The following is a 19,282-nucleotide window of genomic DNA, read 5'->3' on the forward strand; positions in this document are numbered from 1 at the left end:
AATCAAAAAACTAAACATGACCCCTGACGGGACACTGTTAGAAATACTGCACTGGGGCTCACAATTGCAAGTTCTCATGTTTAAAGCGTGTTTTACGATATATATGTTGCCAGAAACACTTCACATGTACAATACTTTTCACTGCCACCTCCACACGGACATGCCCACTACATCAACAGGGCATCTACTGGACCATTGGAATTATGCGATTTTGTGGCCACGCTGTTTTTTCGCTTACTTATGCATTTGCAGCATTTGTCACATAAACCATCATCTGCCGCATAATATGCAGATTCTAACAAAATAAAAAAATGCAGCTCAAATGGATCGAAAGTTAACTAAAAAGATAGCAACGCATGTTGCTGTGCAGTGGAAGGCCCTGCACAAACGTTGACCCCCTTTTTGTTGTTTCTTATTGTTGTATTTGGGTATTAAACTGACACCAACAAGGTGAAACCTTTGCTCAGACAGTGCTAAGGTGTGAAAATGACATTATTAAGTAATACTGTTAGAAAATGGCTTGCATTACGCCGCATAATTTGCCTTTTGTTACCACATAATTTAGTGAAGCCTGCACATAATTCCAGTTGCCCTGCTTATAACGGGCCCATCAGACACGCCCCTTTCTTTTAGATTTTTTTTCTAAAAATATACAATGATGAAGTGCCGAAACGCTGTCCATAGGCAGCACACTCGTGTGTACCTTTTGGACTATAAGTAAGAGTTCTCTAGTATGAACAAGGGCTTTGATTACCTAACCCGACCAGATTGCAAAACTACCAGTTTGTCAAAATTAACAACGCTTCGAAACAGGCATAAAGAAAGAGCAGTACACAAATAACTGGTTTGGACATCGTTTCTCTCTAGACTGGGAGAAATGTAATAAATATTCGATTGCCTTCTTGGAGTCTCAGAGAGGGCGTCGCTGCTGCAGCTGCTTGATTACTTCATTAGGGAAGACATGTACTCCAGTGGGTAAATTGCCACTTGACGATCCCGAAAACCAGGGTTGCAATCTCGGCGCCATCAATTGACCACAGTGTGATATACTGGGCAAAATTATGAGTGCTTAAAACATTCGATCTTTTTGAGGGCAAAACGCTGCAGTAATACTCGAGCTAGAAAAATGTACTTTTCGTGAACTCCAAAATGGGGACTCGAGACATACAGTAGATTAGATGCATTGTGTGACTGCCTGGTAATATGCTCAAGACAAAAAAAAGATCTAATTGCCTTAATCTTGACTGGGTTACTCTTAAACATGTAGACTCTTACTATAGGCCAATATGTGGATGCCTGCCTGTACCGTTATTTATTAAAATGACCACATACCACATTTACACTTGCCAAAACACTCGCCCACAATGATAATCCTTCAGATTAGATGTAACCAAATACCTGTCTACATCCTGTAACAGAGTGTGATGATAATACACTGTTAGAGGACAATCGGCTTTAATATACGATGGTCACAATAAATAAACCCAGCCTACTGCCTTTGTCATACATTTTCATTATAAACAGACCAGACTTGGCATAACTTTTCCTTGCACACTAATCAGTTCTAAAGCACTTTTTCATTACCTTGACACCATAACCAACCCAGGTCTACTGTACTGAGTGTAAAACAACCATCAGGCACAGAGTTATAAAATTACAAATGTATAGGAAATTACAGTTACAAAGTGAAATACTTTGTCTCCGAAGGGGACTTAATAAGGATTCACACCATGCACATCTTTTTTTACTCATGGTTTAGGGAGTTGAGGCTTTGTTTGCTTTTTAATAAGCCAAAAATTGCAATACAAGCACTCCTTTTACTGAACACGCACAACTACGACCCAATCACACCCTCTAATCAGGGAAAGCACAAGTGGATAGAGCGTAAGTCCCTCTTTTAGGCAAACAATGAAAGTTCTTTCTTGTTGATCACAAAATGACAGGCGTCAGCTGTGCTTTCCAAGCAGACCTTCAAATGCATGTATATTACTGTAACCCTTGGCATCTCATACTGCTCTCAAACACACAATTGCACTCTGAAGTATAAAGTCAATAATTGAAATGAAAGGATACGTGCTGCTACCAGAGAAAACAAACACCATAACATATCTTATCTAAGCCATATTAACAGTGCTGTGTGTACCCCTCAGAGCTTAAGCTCCATCCCACTGTAAGCCAGATACTCAATGCTTGTTAGTGAACCTTCTTAAGGTAATCATAATGTTTTTGGCCCATGCAGCTGAATAAATATATAATGATCATAGCTGCATGGAGCAGAAGCACACAGCTTCTCCCCAGTCAAAATATGTAGTCCTATCCACCATCATGTGAGTGGAGCCACACTCTAAAGTACCCCTGAAAGCTCTTTTTTAGATTGGTCACAAAGTATAGTGAGAGCCGAGCTGTCAAGCCAGACCCAAAAACTGAACACCCTGGGGAGTCATGTAAGATGTTTCTTGCACTGGTCACACAAAGCTAACCAAAGAATAATATAAGAGCCACACCAAATGTCAAAACGTAAACATGTGAAACAGGTGTGCAAAACAGACTTTCAGTAAATTAGGTAGTGTAAAAAGGGTACATGAAGATTAAGAATACAAATTTTAAATTAACTGACAGGTTGTTCATGCTCTCACACTACTAGAGAGCGACAGCTGCATAAAAATATATATTTTGGGTGATATTACATGAGCATTTTAATTTTTTTTTGTACGGTTGAAGTGATTAAACGCCCAAGAGAAGTGAATCCTATTTTTTTCTACTATTATATATTGATGTGCTATTTTGACATGATGACCAACTCAAATGCTGTGACAGTTGATGGCAAATCAAAAACTAAAACATATTATGTTATCAACTTCTTTGGTTCCTTGACTGTGATAATGACATACTCTGTTAAGTCAATTACTTATTTCAGAGACTAATGTAGGAGGTGAGGGTTTCTTCACCCCAGGACAGTCCCAACTGCTTTTACTGCTGGAACTATTTGTCATAGGTTCGACTATGTCCAAGGTGGGTCCACGGGCCAACACTTTCAAACAACGAACGTTTCTGTAATTGACATTAGCAAACATAGGATGTAGGTATGTTTGTTGCAGTCCTGTAATTATGCCGTCGTATACTACAGTTACTTGTAGTTGTATCATAGGGTTTTTTTCCTCTTAAAACCTGATCACTTTTAATTTATAATTTATGACAGTTACTTTGTACGTTTGCTCGATTATTGTGGTCTTTGTTTTTTTTATTTTAAAGTATTTGTGTGTGGGGAACTGTTCTAGTTAGTCACACTAAATGCATTTCAATTAAGCAAACCAGTCATACGGACTCAAAATATGCAGCAACAAAGAATGTCTGTTATTTGGAATCTATTGAGAACCTCGATATCAGGCAAAGATAGGCTCCCTCAACATACCCAGTGTGAATGGAGACAAAAGTCTGCACGAATGGGTAACCTGGAAACCTTTGGGTATAAAGTATTGCACTGCAAAGTGTAAAGCAGAGGATTAGCCTACAAAGCTATGAACATCGGAAAATATGATATTCTGGAATATTCATGGAGGAGTCACCGGTTACCTCCCAAAAACTGTAACAAAAGTAAAGTCAGTATTTACCCTGGTGCGGCTACCAAGTCTGGTATTGCAACTACTTTGAGTAGTATTGCCAGGGTGTTTGCAATTACCAGAAACATGAGTACTACAAATAACCGTAATCGTAGAAAGGGCAGCACTTGTGGAAACAATGGATTACTGGTGACGACTGTAGGAAAGTAGCACCTTTCCGACATAGTTACCCACACTTTTTGCCTGGTGTCATTGTGTTTAGACTGTAGTACACTGGGATCCTGCTAACCAGGATTCCAGTGTCCATATTCTCTCCCCTAAATTTAGTTGGTAAGCAACTTTTACACCCCACAATTGGCATACTTGTGCATCCATGTTAAGTCCCTACTATATGGTACTTAGCTACCCAGGGGCATTGGTACACCAGAGATCTCTCATGGGCTGCAGCATGTATTGTGCCACCCATGAGGACCAATGCAAACTGACTACAGGCTTGCTATGGCAGCATGTGTGACATGGTGCATGCACCTTTCACCTCATATATAAGGTTTGCCTTATATCACGGTCACTGCACTCTGACCCTGTAAGTCACCCCTAAGGTAGGCCCTTCAGCCCAAGGTCATGGTGCATAGTTCCAAGTGTGAGGGCACCCCTGCATAAGCAGAGGTGCCCCTGCAAACCCCAGACTCCATTTCCTGGTCTTTGTAACACAAGACGCCCAACTAATTAATGGCTTCACCAAACCAAGTCATGTTTGGTATAAAACATGTTGGAATCATACAACTACACCGATTCCATTAGTGGCATGATACCATGTACTGCAGGGTTTCCCCAGGGGATCATGTCTGCCTGTACAGTCTTGCAGAGTCTTGCAGGGTCTTGCAGGGTCTTCAGGCCAGCACATGCTGCTGCTGACCTCAGACACTGTTCTGCTCTCCTTCTGCTAAGCCTACCTGGAGCAGAGGATGGCAGAACAAAGGATTTCCTGTAGAGGAGAGGTGTTACCATCTCTCCTTTAGAACTAGGAGTCTCTCGGCTGGATGGGAGTGCCTCTGAATGCAACCAGACTGCTTTGAAGAGCACATCTAGTGTCCTCTTTGCATAAACCAGTTTACTCCAGTGCAGGATCCCCAGGCTCCCCCTCTGGCGCAAAACCACACAAAGGACAGGGGAGTGACTACCTCGCTGTACAGCTCCTCCCCTAGGGAGGTGCCAGACCTCTGCCAGGGGGTCACTTAATTCTGCCATCTCGGAAATAGGATTAGCTGAGACCCCTGGGAGCGTCTGACTGGTTAGTCCCGTTGGATGATGTCCCTGAACCCCCAACCCCCGAAAGGTGCGTCACTGCAGTAAGTGTAAACTCCTTCCTGGGTTACTTAAGGGCTCAGCTGAGGGTGGGAGCCTAGATTCGTCTGTGGATTCATCTCTGGAACAGTCTGAAGACTCTTCTGCAAGATACTTCTGAAACTGGACACTGGAACCGCTGCTGGACTTCGAAGGGACCTAAAACAAGACTGCACCAAATAGGAGGGCTCCTACTACAAATCTGTCCCCCTGCATTACAAGGACTCTGCAACCTACGTGGCTGTGCAGCCACTAGAGTCATAAGGACTCTGCCTGACCTTAGGAAAGCAAGAAGAAATCTCCCTTGGAGTCACTGCCCTGCATCCACAGGCACCTCATCATTGACGATTAGTTTGTGGATCCTGCTGTCCCACAGACTCTCCAAGGCTCTACAACACAGGGGTGGTTCTGTGGCCCTCCAGAGGTCTGACCTGTCTTCTTTGCAACTGTGAAGGCTGTAGTCCATCGCTGGAGCTGCCTGGCTGGAACCCTGTGTACCACATCTATTTGTCACTGCCAAAGCTTGCTGACTCTTTAGTCTGAAGTTCTCCTAGCTCCAAGAAGCCCCAGCCACTAGCACTACAAAGCTCCAAGAACATCCTCTCTGCAACTCCTGCGACATGGGTACCCTTCTTTGCTGTGCTGCTGAGGCCTCCCTGCGACTCCCTGTGCCTGCTGCCAGAGAGTCCTGCTGGGGGCTCCAATGATTCCTACTGTCTATCCTGCTTGCTGAGGGCTGGCCTTGACTTACCTACAAAGGTAAAGTCTCCTGGTCTGTGCTGGTCTCAGAAATTCTACAACACTCTGTGCAATGCTTTCTTGCATTTGCCAAGGCTTGTTGCTGTTTATGCTGACCCCTCTGCAATCGGACAACGGACGTGGGACAGCTCGTGGACGACTCCTGGGATACTCCATTGCCTGGACTTCACAGCTGCACTCCTTCGACCACCATTCAAAAGGAAACATCTCCAGAAAGGGTGGGCATTGTACCCTGCATCCCTCGGTGGTCTGGACTCTGTCCCCCCTTTCCTTAGGCCCTCTTCCGGAATCCATGCCTGGGTCCTACCCACTTGGTCCATGGGTCACAACAACAGCTGGACAACCGAGGTCCCTATTGAGGTTCCAACACAACTTCACCCCTATGGACCTGGGCTCCCTGGTGTAGGTACTCCGCTTCTCTGGGTTTCTACGGGAGGGGGCAATCTTGACCTTTCCTCGTCCCAACAGGTTTCCTCAGGATCCTCTGGGAAGGGTCCTAAAACTTGTAAAATCCAACTGCGACTTCCCCATGTTATCCTATGGACACTGACCATGGGTTACAACTCTGCACATGGGCGCCTGGGGAATCCTAGCTACCTAACGTTGGTATTTTAGTGCTTCCCCAGTCCTAAGGGTCCTTGGGTGATAGTTGGGATTGGTAGTGATTTTCGCATTCCATTTTATTTTTAGTATACTGTTTGGCCCCCATAGTACCCATGTTATTTTATGCTTTTACTTACCTGTTTCTGAGTATAACTTTTTGTTCATATCTGCGGTTAGGAGATATACCAAAGTTAGTTCAGTGTTTGTGCTACAATAAATAATACACTATTTTTCTCACACTGGTGTGGTTCTTTCTTGTGTGTACATCACCAACTGATCTGTGTGATATCTGCAGCTGCTTTACACCCTCTTGGATAAGCCTTAGCTGCTCTCCACAGCTACCCTTGAGAGCTCTGGCTATCGAGACCCTCTTACACTATCAGTAAGGTACATAATATACTGATCCAGCCTCCTATAACGACCACATTCTATGACTAAGACACAAGTGTCAAGATATTTGTGATACTGTCATACTATTGTACAATGATTTTATTGTAACTGCAACAGAGCAGTGGACAAGAAGTTTCACCTTCCATTGTTGCCACCTTCAAGCACACAAAATGACACACTTATTAGTGTTCGCCATATGCTGATCTGGAAAACTGATGCCAGAATCATTTATTAACTCCAGTAACGCCCATGAGATGCTTGCTTAGGTAACTTCCAACATTCAAGTTGTGTAGAAGTCTCAAACTAGATTTATTTCAGAGCTAAAGATAATGCAGGTGACTAAACGGTTTAAAACCATGAAATGCGAACCTAGAAAGGCAACTGCGATCGACTCTAAAGGGACGTGGCACCCAGATAAAAGAGAAAATCCATTTCTCATATATTAATCCTTCATCAGCAACAATCATCCATAGTAATGATTCAAATGTGTCTCGGACGGTGGCTGGTTGGATTTGAGAAATATGGTCACACCAGTCACCAGATGGTCCCTCTAATGTAAGAAGGACTAGTTAACAAACTTGGTATCAACATGTTCCCAACTTCTCAGGAACTGCCTGAACAGAACCTAGATGACTATCTTGAAATTCTTGGCTTGAAATACTTTTAAGTTATGAAAGGCAGTAATTCACATTTTGTTTGAAGCTGTTTACTTTCAATATAATTTGCAACTAGCCTAAAACTACAAATACTTAACTGTACAATTTAAAAAAGTAAAGTTACAAATAGACTTTTTTTTTTTTTTTTTTTTTTTTTAAACACAACTGAAACTAAATGTGATTCTAACTTAGGCCGAACATCAAACTTGGCCATTCACTTATCTAACAATTACTTCAGCTGGGAGGATTTCATTTTCTGAGTGCAGTCCCACTGAGTACGGGGAATAGAGTGGAACTGTGGCAACGTTAAAAAAAATCAAATTTCAAACATTTTTGTTTTAAATTAAACTTCTGAACGGTTTTGTATAAGTTAAAACAACGAAATGCAAGTTAGAGCGTGCAGAGAAACTCTGATGGCTACTTCTAAACTGAGTCACTTTAGAACTCAGAGGATAACCTTGCATTGCATCATTGCACAGAAGAATCTATGCCAAATATATATATATATATATATATATATATATATGGTTGTGCATCCTATCAGCATACAGGACAATTAAAGAATTATAAAGGTCAGCAAGTTGACGTTAGTACTTTTATCTCCAGTAGGTCAACCATCCATTATATCACAATTCATGTTACATATGGAATGAACAGTTACCACTTTTAAAGAAATTAGACTGACTGATGCATGACCTATTTTAACATTCTCACATTTCCAGCATACAAAATGGCCTTTTAATTCAATACGCCAATTTAACTCCTTGGGTCCTTCCTTGTCCGTGACCAGTCAGAAGATCATTACTTTAAGTAAGTGCAGTAATCATCTTGTGGTGTTTTACTCACCATCTCAATGTTCTTGGGTGCCATTTGTTCAGCATTTTAGTAAGAAAGTGCAATAAACATACAAATACAATTTCAGTACGGCTTGACAGAGCATATGGAGTTGCCCATTAAAAAAGCTATGCAATAGTCTAATTATTATGTATAAGAAACGAATCACCTTAAGTTGTTTGATACGTGCTCACACTACAAAAAGTAACACAATTCTCATAAAAACCGCTATGCTTTTAGTTACCTAGATGTGTATGTGAACGACTGTTGTTAATTTGATGTGTATTTAGACATATCAATAATAAATAACTAAGCAGAGAAATCAAATCTTAACATGGTGGTTGCTTGTGTAGAACTTGAAAATGCTTTGAGGCTGCTTCAACGTGAGGGTCCTGTAAGAATGACTGTTTTTCTAACCCTAATGGAACACAACAGCACCAAATCACAGCGTACCTTCTATCCCAGGAGTTCATGCCCAGATCGTTCAGCAGAAGTCGACAGAAATAAAATGGTGCTTGTGGCTCTGCTGGCCTAGGCTCTTCTTGACATGCAACTTTTATGCAAAGGTCTGAGCTGAACCTTTCAATATGACTGCTTTCGTTTTCACTCTGCAACGTGATGGCATCTATGATTGCCTTCTCATGATCACGGCTCATGCCGAAGGGAGGAAAAGATGGCTCATTGAGTTTCAGTTGTGAATGGAGAAGGCATTCAGGACTTAGATTCCCAATATTTTCAAGCAACTTATCCAGCACGTCTTCATTTTCTTCTTCTACAGCAGAGTCTGAACTAGATTCCACGGGGGGATGGTTTCCTTCTAAATCCATCAGTGACTTACTGCCCTTTTCACTGGTTGAATGGGTTGAGTTATTTTCCAAAGGACCATACAGTATTGTACTATCCCATGAGTACTTTCCCGAGATGTCGCGCACAATTACTCTCACGTCAGAAGGGGAGCCCACAGACTCCCCATGTGTAGTCCTTTCTGAAGGAATCTGCAGATATGATATAAGTGTGCTGTCATTAAACACAAAAAGTTGCAAATTAGGACTCTTAAAAACGTCTGACGAGAGCTCAGATGATTCCACATAAGGGTTGTCGTGATGTTCACTGACGAGGCTGTGCAGGATAGCAGGTCCTCCACTCAGGGGAAAATGTCCCAAGTGATTGACAAGCTGTGTCATCACCATGCGCGCTGTCAGAGGAATCAGTTCCAAATTTCTTCTTCTTTTCTCTAAAAGAGCAGAATACAATCATTCAAACAGCAATAGTCAGTAACCAAGGAGCAGCCATCAATAAAAACGCAAAGATTTTAATCGAAGTTTTACATAAAACTGAACACAAAGATATTAAAAGAAAATATAATTTGAATTAAAGAAGCTCAGATAGTGAATCGAGTCAATCTTTATTATAAGTATTATCATTCTCTTTCGCATTATGTTACGCTTTAGATGTTAAGACTAGAACTTTACCTAATAAAGAAGGTGCTCGATATGCAAACAGTGGGACAGGAAGAAGCACCAAGGGTCCCTGATTGTATTATGAATTAAGGGCCGACATAAGGAGTTTGCTATTGCTTGTCCAGCGACACATGCATGCTTATTTCATGTATTCTACACTGTTAAGCTACTGAAAACCATAATAAACAGCGAAATGAATGAAGTTCAAGCCCGTATTCATCACCGTAATCTAAACATTCTTCCCCACTGCACCCGTTTTCCACTTTAATATTTCCAAGTACAATCTTTAAAACTACCTTCTAAAAACTGCAGGATCAAGTGTCAGTTTACTCACAGAGGTTGGCAGTTCAGAGGCACTAAACAACAAAATAATACCCCAGGCTGCAAATACTGAGCTATTGTCATAATGACTAATGTTAACAATAACAAATCACCAGGGGCTATTAGCTCTGTTTTTTTTATTCTGGCTAACAGAGCACCTGATTTCAGTGAGCATTCAAGTAGAACAAGTACTTACCTTCAGTAATGCCTTATCTGGTAGAGACTATATAGCCGCAGATTCCCCTACCTTAGAATACTCCTCAGGCATCAGGCTAGATCCAGAAAATCTTGAGCAGTATCTCTGCATGGCGGTAGGTGTCGAACGGCTCTGGAACAGCATCGCACACATGGTCCACACCAAATGTGACATGCACCGTGATTATAAAGATGCCACCCCAGTGCACTGACTTCAGTTTGTGATTATTTCCGTGCCAAAAGCACGAAGCTGCATCAGATGTGTTTTTTTTAACCACCGTGCAGATTATATGACCTACAAGGACCTTGCTAAGTGAAAAGTCCAGTTTGCAGAATGGGAAGGATTAGAGGGTCGGTGAGGAATCTGCAGCTAGATAGATGCTGTACTAGATAAGGTGTCACTGAAGCTAAGTCATTTGTTCAACTTATAGAGACTTCTAGCCACAGGCTCCTTACATCTGAAAAGAATAAAGCAATAGATCTCTTAAGGTGGACCTGTCTACTGGCTCAGACCAAAAGGTCCTGGATGACCATGGACCTGATTGTCACAGCAGTAATGTCTGCCAAACATATGGAGGGATGCCCACACAGCAGCCTGACAGATGTCCAGGGAAGGAACTCCACAAGCTAATACAGTAGACATAGCTGTGGCTCTGATGGAATGAGCCCCCAAGCCCTTGGTGGGTTGCTTCTTGGATAATGTGTAGCAGATCTTGATCCATTTCGATATGGTCCATTTCTGCACTGCTTTCCCCTTCTTCATTCCAGGGAACCCTTCAAAGAGCTGATTGTCCACCTGGTTTTCTTTGGTGCGATTGATACAGAATGACAGTGTCCTTTTAGGGTCCAAACAGTGGAGTCTCTCTTCCTCCTTGGAGGGGTAGGCAGAGTAAAGAAAGTCAGCAGCATGATGTTTTGGCAGACTTGCAAATTTATCACCACCTTAGGCAGAAAAGAGGCACAGGTTTGGAGAGCCACTTTGCCTGGGAAGAAGCTGGTGTATGGAGGATGAACAGAAAGAGGCTGAAGCTCGCTGACCCTCCTGGCTAGCAACAAGACTGTCTTGATCACCAAAAATCGTAGAGGGCAGCTATGCACGGGTTAAAGGGGGAATCACATCAAATGGTTTAAAACTAAATTAAGATTCCATTAGGGCATGAAGAAAGGTTTAGGATGAAAGATGCTAAAGGCCTTTCATTAAACATGCCGGGATGGGCGAGCTAAACAGGTAGACTTGGTCCAGCAACTGAAAAAAGAAAAAAAAAGAAAAAAAAAAAAAAAAAGAACTGACATGGCCGAAAGAAGATATCCCCCAGCTCTGCCCAGAGCAAAGCCTTGCTGGGCTAAGGGAAGAATAAACAACAACACTTCCGACAAGGGTACAGAAAGTGGGTCAATATTATTCTCAGAGCACTAACCTACAAACGTGTGCCAACGGCAGGCATATACAGTTTTTGTTGATGGACGCCTGGTTCCAGGATGCCCTCACAGACTTCGAAGAGGAAAATCATAGGCCCTCAACTATTGCCACTCAGTGTCCAAGCATGAAGGAGGAGAGCGCACAGGATCGGACACAGAACCCTCCCCTATTGTTGCAACAGGAGTTCATGCCGGAAGGGCAGCCTGATCCTCTGCTCTGGTGTATAGAGATCCCATGAGGTGCTGCACAACCAGGAAAATGTCCTGATGTTCCAGCCATGTCCAGAGACTTCTGGCACAGGGACTCCAACACCACGCTGCCCTGCTTTATGCAGTACCACATGGCAGTATAGTTGCCTGTGAACAGCTGAACTAGCGTCCTTTTCGTGGATGGCAGGAAGTCTTTCAATGCCAAGCAAATCGCCCTCAGCTCCGGAAGATTTATGTGGAGCAAAGTCTTCACCAGAGACAAGAGGTCTCAGCTCTCCCCGTCCACCAGATGGCTCTGCAGCCCAAAAGCGAAGCATCGGTCATCACGGTCAGCTTTGGGTGGGGAAAAGGGAGGGGCCTGCCACTGACCCAATCGAGGTCCGTTAGCCACCACGGCAGATCTTTTACAGTCTCCTTTGAAATCTGGACCAGATTGGAGAGATTCCCCTGCTGCTGCGCCCACTGGGACTTCAGAAACCCAATGCTGGGCCCGCATACCCCATAGAGCGTGCTTCACCAGCAGAATGCCATCAGACCCAGTAGTCTCAGAGTCAGTCTCACCAAAATCAAGGACTGTGGTTGAAACATCATCATTGCCCAAATGTCCTGGACTCTTTTCTCCAGTGGAATGGCACAGATTTGCACTGTGTCCAGAATGGCTCAAGTGAAAGTCTGAGGAGTCAGGTGTAATTTCGGCATGTTAATAGTGAGCCCCAGTGAATGCAGGAGGTCCGCCGTAGTCTGGGGGTGGGAAACAACTGCCTGTGGCAAGCCCAACTTCAGTAGGGGAAGGCTGGTACTGCTGACCTGCATGTGTTGCAACGACCGCTATCACCTTTTGAACACCTGAGTGGCACTAGTGAGACCAATGGAGAGCACAGTGAACTGGAACTGCTCATGTGGGAGCCATGTCCACTGTCATGAAAAGGCTGGGAAACCTGTTGGCTGTGGTGGCTTGGCTGGAAAGCATGTAGCTGGTAGCCCTTACCGTACCCACGGAAGGAGGGAAAGGAGGAACGTGGTTGCAGTGGGGCAATGGCAAGCCCTAACAAATGGGCAGTGATCCTACTCTCCCCAAAGCGCTCAAGCGGTGATTCAAGCATTGTCATCAAACAGGCAAGTGCCATCGAAGGGCATGTCCAGAAGAGATGTCTGGACACCCGGCAAAAAGTCACTTGATATCAGCCAGGCATTGTAGCAGACTGCCACTGAAGAAGCATTGGCACTGTGTAGCAGGTTTGTCATGTTCTGCACGCATATGACTGCGATCTTAGCTGCACTGGGCTTCCCTTTGGAGTTTGAGGCCTGCAACACCAGGCTCCCAGGGGTGGGGTGCTGAGTGAGGAACGCTGGGTCCTACACACAGGAGATGCCTGTGCAGTGCTTGGCCTAGGCCCTGAGCAGAACATCACAGAGGGCTTCATGGAAGGGAAGTAGGATTTTGTCATCTGTGTGGGATACCCCCCAGCTGAAGCAACTCCATCAAGACATTCGTCTTGACCTCCATAGAGGGAAGCTGGAGGTCAAGGACTTCTGCCACCCTTCGCACCACCTTAGTAAAGGATGCCCCCTTCTCCATAGCTTTACTAGGAGGGGAGACCAGGCAGAGACTGGTGAGATGTTCAGGCCACTGGTTTCAGCCAGCTCCTCATACCAGTTGCCGTCATCCAACTGGGCCACAGAGTGTTCACAGGGATCAGGGTAGTGGGTAAGGGCCCTCGGATCCACCGAAGTCAGACTCCTCCACAGGGCAGATCAAACAAAGAAGGCACTGTTTGTGGGACTTACCCGACAATTACTTCATGTGACAGGGACCTGGAGCGGTGCAGTCTAGTCTGATGTTTCGCTTCCAATAGCTTCATCTCCTGCTCTCAAATCGCCACTGAATTCATGATGCAACAGTAGGGACAGTTCCTGGAGCTGCATTCCGGTCCCAGGCACCACAGGAAAACCAGACTGGGGTCTGCCACAGACATTTGCTTGTGACAGGCCCCACAGGGTTTAAAACCCACTGGCTTCTTAGGGGACATCCCCAAGGCACACTGGGAGCAAAATGCTCAAAAGACTTGACAAAATGCCAAAAAAGGTGGTTAAAATGTGACCAAGGTATCTATCCTGGATCCACGTTGATGGCGCAAAAAGAAAGGAACTAAAGTCAGCACACTGGGGTGGTGCCAATTTAGGCACTGCATATGTTACATCCGGCACAGACAATGCCTATGATGCCGATGCAGCGGTGTCGGACACCACATACTGGCTCACAGAGGAACTGGACTGCTCAAGATATACCGGATGCAGTCTCACGTCTGAGAAATATTCTAAGGTAAGGAATCTGAATCTAGAAATCTCTATCAGATATAGTCACTACACATGTGAACCTTTGCGAGATCAGCAGAGGCCAACATTTCTGTCAGATGTCCCCACACAAAGACCAGAAAGACTTTGTGAAAGTAATGCAATGTTGGTTTTGTTAATGATGAGCTAAGGACGGCAAGACCAACATGAATTTCTTGCTTGCGGGTGAGCAGTACAGCAGCACAGTAGGCGAGGGCTTAGCACCTTTGGTTTCATCCGAATCATCCAACCTTTTAATAAACATATGCAACAGTGTCTTTACCCAGAAGCAGATATATCACTAGGACCCAATGGTGATGTGGATAGAGGAAATACTAATTCCGCCCTCCCTTGCCTGTCTCCCCCAAAAGAGTGAACAAAACATATCAGAAATGTATTTGCATTACTGAGGTCGGGGGTGCGGCCAGCCTAACCTGCAGTTTGTCAGCACCGCCATGAACCAAATGCCTTAAGTTTAGCTCCAATGCGCAAGGCAGGTGGAACATTTTGTTTCCCATCCTTTCAGAGGAAGCAAGAGTAAGATTCTGCAGCACCCTCTAACAATGAGACATACTGAAGACTTGTAGAGAAACTTTCCAGCCCATTCATTTATCTTTATCAAATACTACAAGTCTAAATGTTTCAGGTGTACTAAGAACCGAGTAAAGAAGAGTATTTGAGAGCTTATTTATTTGAGGGTTTTGTACAGCGCTCCATGCCTCCTTTCAGTTACTTCAGAGAGGTGCAAGTGTTAAAGAGGAACAATCATCTTTATCTGGGAGGGAGATCCTTGTCCATGTTCCGGAGTCGCGATCACTTTAGTGTGTGTAAAACTCGGCTATAGGAGTAGTCCGGAGAGTTGTCCAAGATTATGTTCCCCTGGAAAAAAAGCTCGGCAGCCATGTTTAACGAGTTGAGCCCAAACATAACAAATGTCGGAGTTAGGTGGAGGCTGGAATCCGGACAGTAAATCAGTCTCCATGCTGGGGAAATTGGCTATGATGTGGTGCACTATTCAACTACGTAATGAAGGAGTCAAGAGGAATGAACATCTTGCATACTCTTGTCAATATCAAAATAATTCAGGTAGCAGAAGCTTTACTGTCTCATGAGCGGAGGCATCTCCATCCGAAGCTATTTCAAGGCCGATGGCTGCCTCCTCAAGAATAGGAGAATGTGAAAGGAAAATGAAAAAAAAATCTGCAATTTTGGACCACCATCTGTCTGGGGATATCACCTTCCCTTTTTTAAAATGAGTCTGAGGTTCATCCTCTAACAGAATGAGTGTTCATTACGGGTCAGTGAGCAATCTGTCGCTGTGCCACATGCTTAGGCTCCCGACTCAGAAGCGTTTCCCCTTGGGCAGCATTATTTTTCAGGCCGGATCTCTTTGATACAAGGCAGCAACCCAACCCTCTTCTTCAATCCCCGAGGTACCTCATGGAAATGGGATTTATGGGCACCAAGGGTCTGAGATATAATGTTTCCAACTTTTAACTGGCTAAGAAATTGGTATTATTTTTTGTTACGAACTAACTGTCGAAGACTCCACCTGCTTCAGCACTCCTTGGGGGTGACAGCTTGCCGAGCGCCAGTGCCTTTGTTAAGTCTGTCCCAAGGACGAATGAGACAAGTAGAGGTGAATAGAGGCAGTCGCAGTAGTTGCTGCTGTACCTGGAATGTGTAGAATTTGGCACAGCATATTCACATCACTACCTTCCCAGCTCTCGGCTTCTAAAAATAGGCTAAAAGCAAACAGCAGTACTTCCCTGGATTGTTCTGCTGCCTACGTGTAGTGATACATAGACACGTATAAGCTATTGTTTGTAAATGTAAAGCTGGTTCTACCAGCACCACCTCCAATTGCTCTCAGACAGACTGGTTAATTAGAAGCACAGACTCCTGCTTCTGCGATTGTAGAAAAAATACATTTGAAAAACAGCATAAATTACAGAAAATGATGGGAAATCATCGCACAAAAGAGAAAGTAACAAAAACAAATAATGCGCGTTTCCTATTACATAACTTTTACAATCAAACCAAAAACATATTGGCATACGAATGAGAAAATATGTTGCCATAAAAATATTTTTTAACACACACCAATAAAGAGTGAAAATGTATTTGTTTATAAAAATTAGCAAGCAAGCTTGGCTTGAGAGAGTGTACATTCTATATTAACATCTCATCGTGTCCTGCATAGATAACGTGAGAAGGAAGAGAAGCTGCTTCATCAGTGTTAGTATAAACTTGCAGGAAAAACAAGCATTTACAATGCAACGGGTCTCGCGTTTGCTCGTGTTAGAGCTGATCGCGTTGTAAACTCCTAACCCGACTTTTCACCTATCGGGCAAAAGTGCATTTATGTACATAACCCGAAAAAGTGAAATTAACTATGTAAAGCGCTCGACTTCTGCCAAGCGAGATCGCGCTCGTAAATTAGAGAAAAAGAAGTCCACGAGCCCGATGGAAAACAGCGAGCCTCGCATGTTTTCTGTACTTGGTCGCTGCGCTCGAGGAGGGCTAGCCACCGGAAAAGGCATTACCTATGCGTGCCTCCAACTAATAAAAGCAAGCAGATTTTATTAGGCAAGTCCACGAACCAATAAAAAACACTGACGTGAAGTTGACAGGGCTCCGAGCCCTTTTCTAAATACTAAAGCGTCTCGCTGCGATACGCATGCGCGAGCGCATGCAACGCAGGCTTGACCCTAAAAAACAATTTAGTTATAAAGGCAACCTTGAAAACAAACTTTCAGTGCACTGAGGTGTGTCCTACTAAACAACAGGAGTCAGCACTGGCGACAAGAGCGAGTGAGAAGAAAGTGACAGAAATAGCGAAGAAGTGGTAACTGGTCAAAATAAAATTCATTTTCATGCACTGTTGGATTGACACTTTCATCAGTTTTTAATCTGGCACGAATCCTTCCTTAAAAGTAATTTCAATTAATCCAATCAAGAAATTATACATTTAAACTACATTCCCAACACAAATACCCGCAAACCCCACAATTCTAAGGATGGAGTAGCAAGGAAATGAGCAATCTTATTGGTATCTATCATAAAATAAAAGTACCAAAAGTACAGATTCCTCTTTAGGTAAGAAATTAGCAAGATTCCAAAAAAACGGTAGTCTGGAGGAAAACAAAGGCAGACTGGGGGAAACAGAAGCATCTGCTAATCCAGAGATTCCTGGAAAACAGTGTTGTGCTGCGATAAAATGTGCATAAAAAATGCAGGATCCCATGTGACAATTTATTGACAACTAAATATGCCTTTCCTCTCTCATAAGATGTTCTGGTACCTTCATGTGCCTCTTTGTAAGAAAGGGTGGTTCGGCCCATCCCATGGCACACCTGGGTCAGGTGAACAAAACAGGGCACGGGATTGCACGCGAAAAAAACAGTGCAGCTCTACGCCTGCGCTGGTGGGAGTTATTGTAGTTAGGGAAAAATATATTCATAAAACAATTTTAGAAAACACAAAAGTAAAGGCTAAAAAGCAGTTCCTATTAGCAAATTCAGCACTAAATGAAGACCCCTTTGTGACTAGAACTAGACGTAAACTTTGGAGGAGAAGGGATTTACCAATCATTTAAAAAAAAAAAAAAAAAAAAAAGCAACCTTGCTCTGGTGTACAGTCAAATGCCGAAAAAAATGAAATGATCTTTCACTAAAGAAACGCTCTGATCTTCCCAAGTAAGGTAATTTTAATAAATATAGGAACGAAACAAGAACACAGAGAACCACAAATGACACACACACAAATATATATATATATATATATATATATATATATATATATATATGGAAAATGTCACTACCCAGTGTACATCTGTATGCACATGCCCATCTAGTGCTGGGCTCCGAGTGTTACAAGTTGTTTTTATTCGAAGAAGTCTTTTTGAGTCACGGGACCGAGTGACTCCTCCTTTTCGGCTCCATTGCGCATGGGCATCGACTCCATCTTAGATTGTTTTCCAGCAGAGGGTAAGGTAGGAGTGATAGAGTGTAAAGAAAGATGTCCATGCAATGGAATAGAGATGTATATACATATGTAAAAATTTAAATGTAACTTAAACGGCTACAGGCTCCCGGGGAGGAGGGAGGGCGCATGTGAATCTGCAGCGGAACTTGCCATGAACAGATGTACACTGGGTAAGTGACGTTTTCCGTTCGTTGGCATGTGTAGCTGCAGATACACATGCTATGCATAGACTACAAAGCAGTTCTCCTCCCCTAAGCGGTGGTCAGCCTGTAGGAGTTGAAGTTGTTTGAAATAGTGTTCTTAGTACAGCCTGTCCTACTGTGGCTTGTTGTGTTGCTAACACATCTACACAGTAATGCTTGGTAAATGTATGAGGTGTTGACCAAGTGGCTGCTTTACAGATTTCTGTCACTTATATATTTCCTAGAAATACCATTGTTGCTCCTTTTTTCCTAGTGGAATGTGCTTTTGGTGTTATTAACAGCTGTCTTTTAGCCTTTAGGTAACACGTTTGGATACATTTCACTACCCATCTAGCTATGCCTTGTTTTGATATAGGATTACCAGTATGGGGTTTTTGGAATGCGACCAACTGTTTAGTTTTCAGAAATGATTTTGTTCTGTCGATGTAATACATTAAAGCTCTCTTAATATCTAATGTATGTAGTGCTCTCTCTGCCACTGAGTCTGGCTGTTGGAAGAAGACTGGAAGTTCCACTGTTTGAATTAAATGAAACGGTGAGATGACCTTAGGTAGAAATTTAGGGTTTGTGCGAAGTACAACCTTGTGTTTGTGTACTTGTATAAAGGGTTGTTCAATAGTGAATGCTTGTATTTCACTAACCCTTCGTAATAAAGTGAATGCCACTAGAAATGCTACTTTCCAAGTTAGGAATTGAATCTGACAGAAGTGCATGGGTTCAAAGGGTGGACCCATGAGTTGTGTGAGTACAATGTTAAGATTCCATGAAGGTATTGGTGGCGTTCTTGGAGGTATGATGCGTTTTAGACCCTCCACGAAAGCTTTGATGACAGACACTCTAAATAGAGATTTGGTTTGTCTATTTTGCAAATAAGCAGAAATTGCTGTGAGATGTATCTTAATGGATGAAAAAACTAAATTTGCTTTGTAAATGGAGTAGATAGCCTACAATGTCTTGTATGGTTGCGTCTAAGGGTGTTATGTGTTTTGCTTGGCAGTAGAAAACAA

At 43.3% G+C, this 19,282-nt stretch overlaps 1 protein-coding gene across 5 annotated transcripts in view; it reads right to left on the minus strand.

Annotated features, from left to right (window-relative positions):
* The window catches only part of RALGAPA2 (Ral GTPase activating protein catalytic subunit alpha 2), a 1,651,508-nt gene that overhangs the window by 525,256 nt on the left and 1,106,970 nt on the right, over positions 1–19,282 (minus strand). For all 5 annotated transcript variants that reach the window (XM_069234346.1, XM_069234347.1, XM_069234343.1 and 2 more), the window contains one exon: positions 8,600–9,380. In XM_069234346.1, coding sequence (XP_069090447.1) covers positions 8,600–9,380 — 781 coding nt within the window. The remainder of the gene's footprint in view (positions 1–8,599; positions 9,381–19,282) is intronic.

This window comes from Pleurodeles waltl, chromosome 5 (genome assembly GCF_031143425.1).
Source record: "Pleurodeles waltl isolate 20211129_DDA chromosome 5, aPleWal1.hap1.20221129, whole genome shotgun sequence".
NCBI lineage: Eukaryota > Metazoa > Chordata > Amphibia > Caudata > Salamandridae > Pleurodeles > Pleurodeles waltl.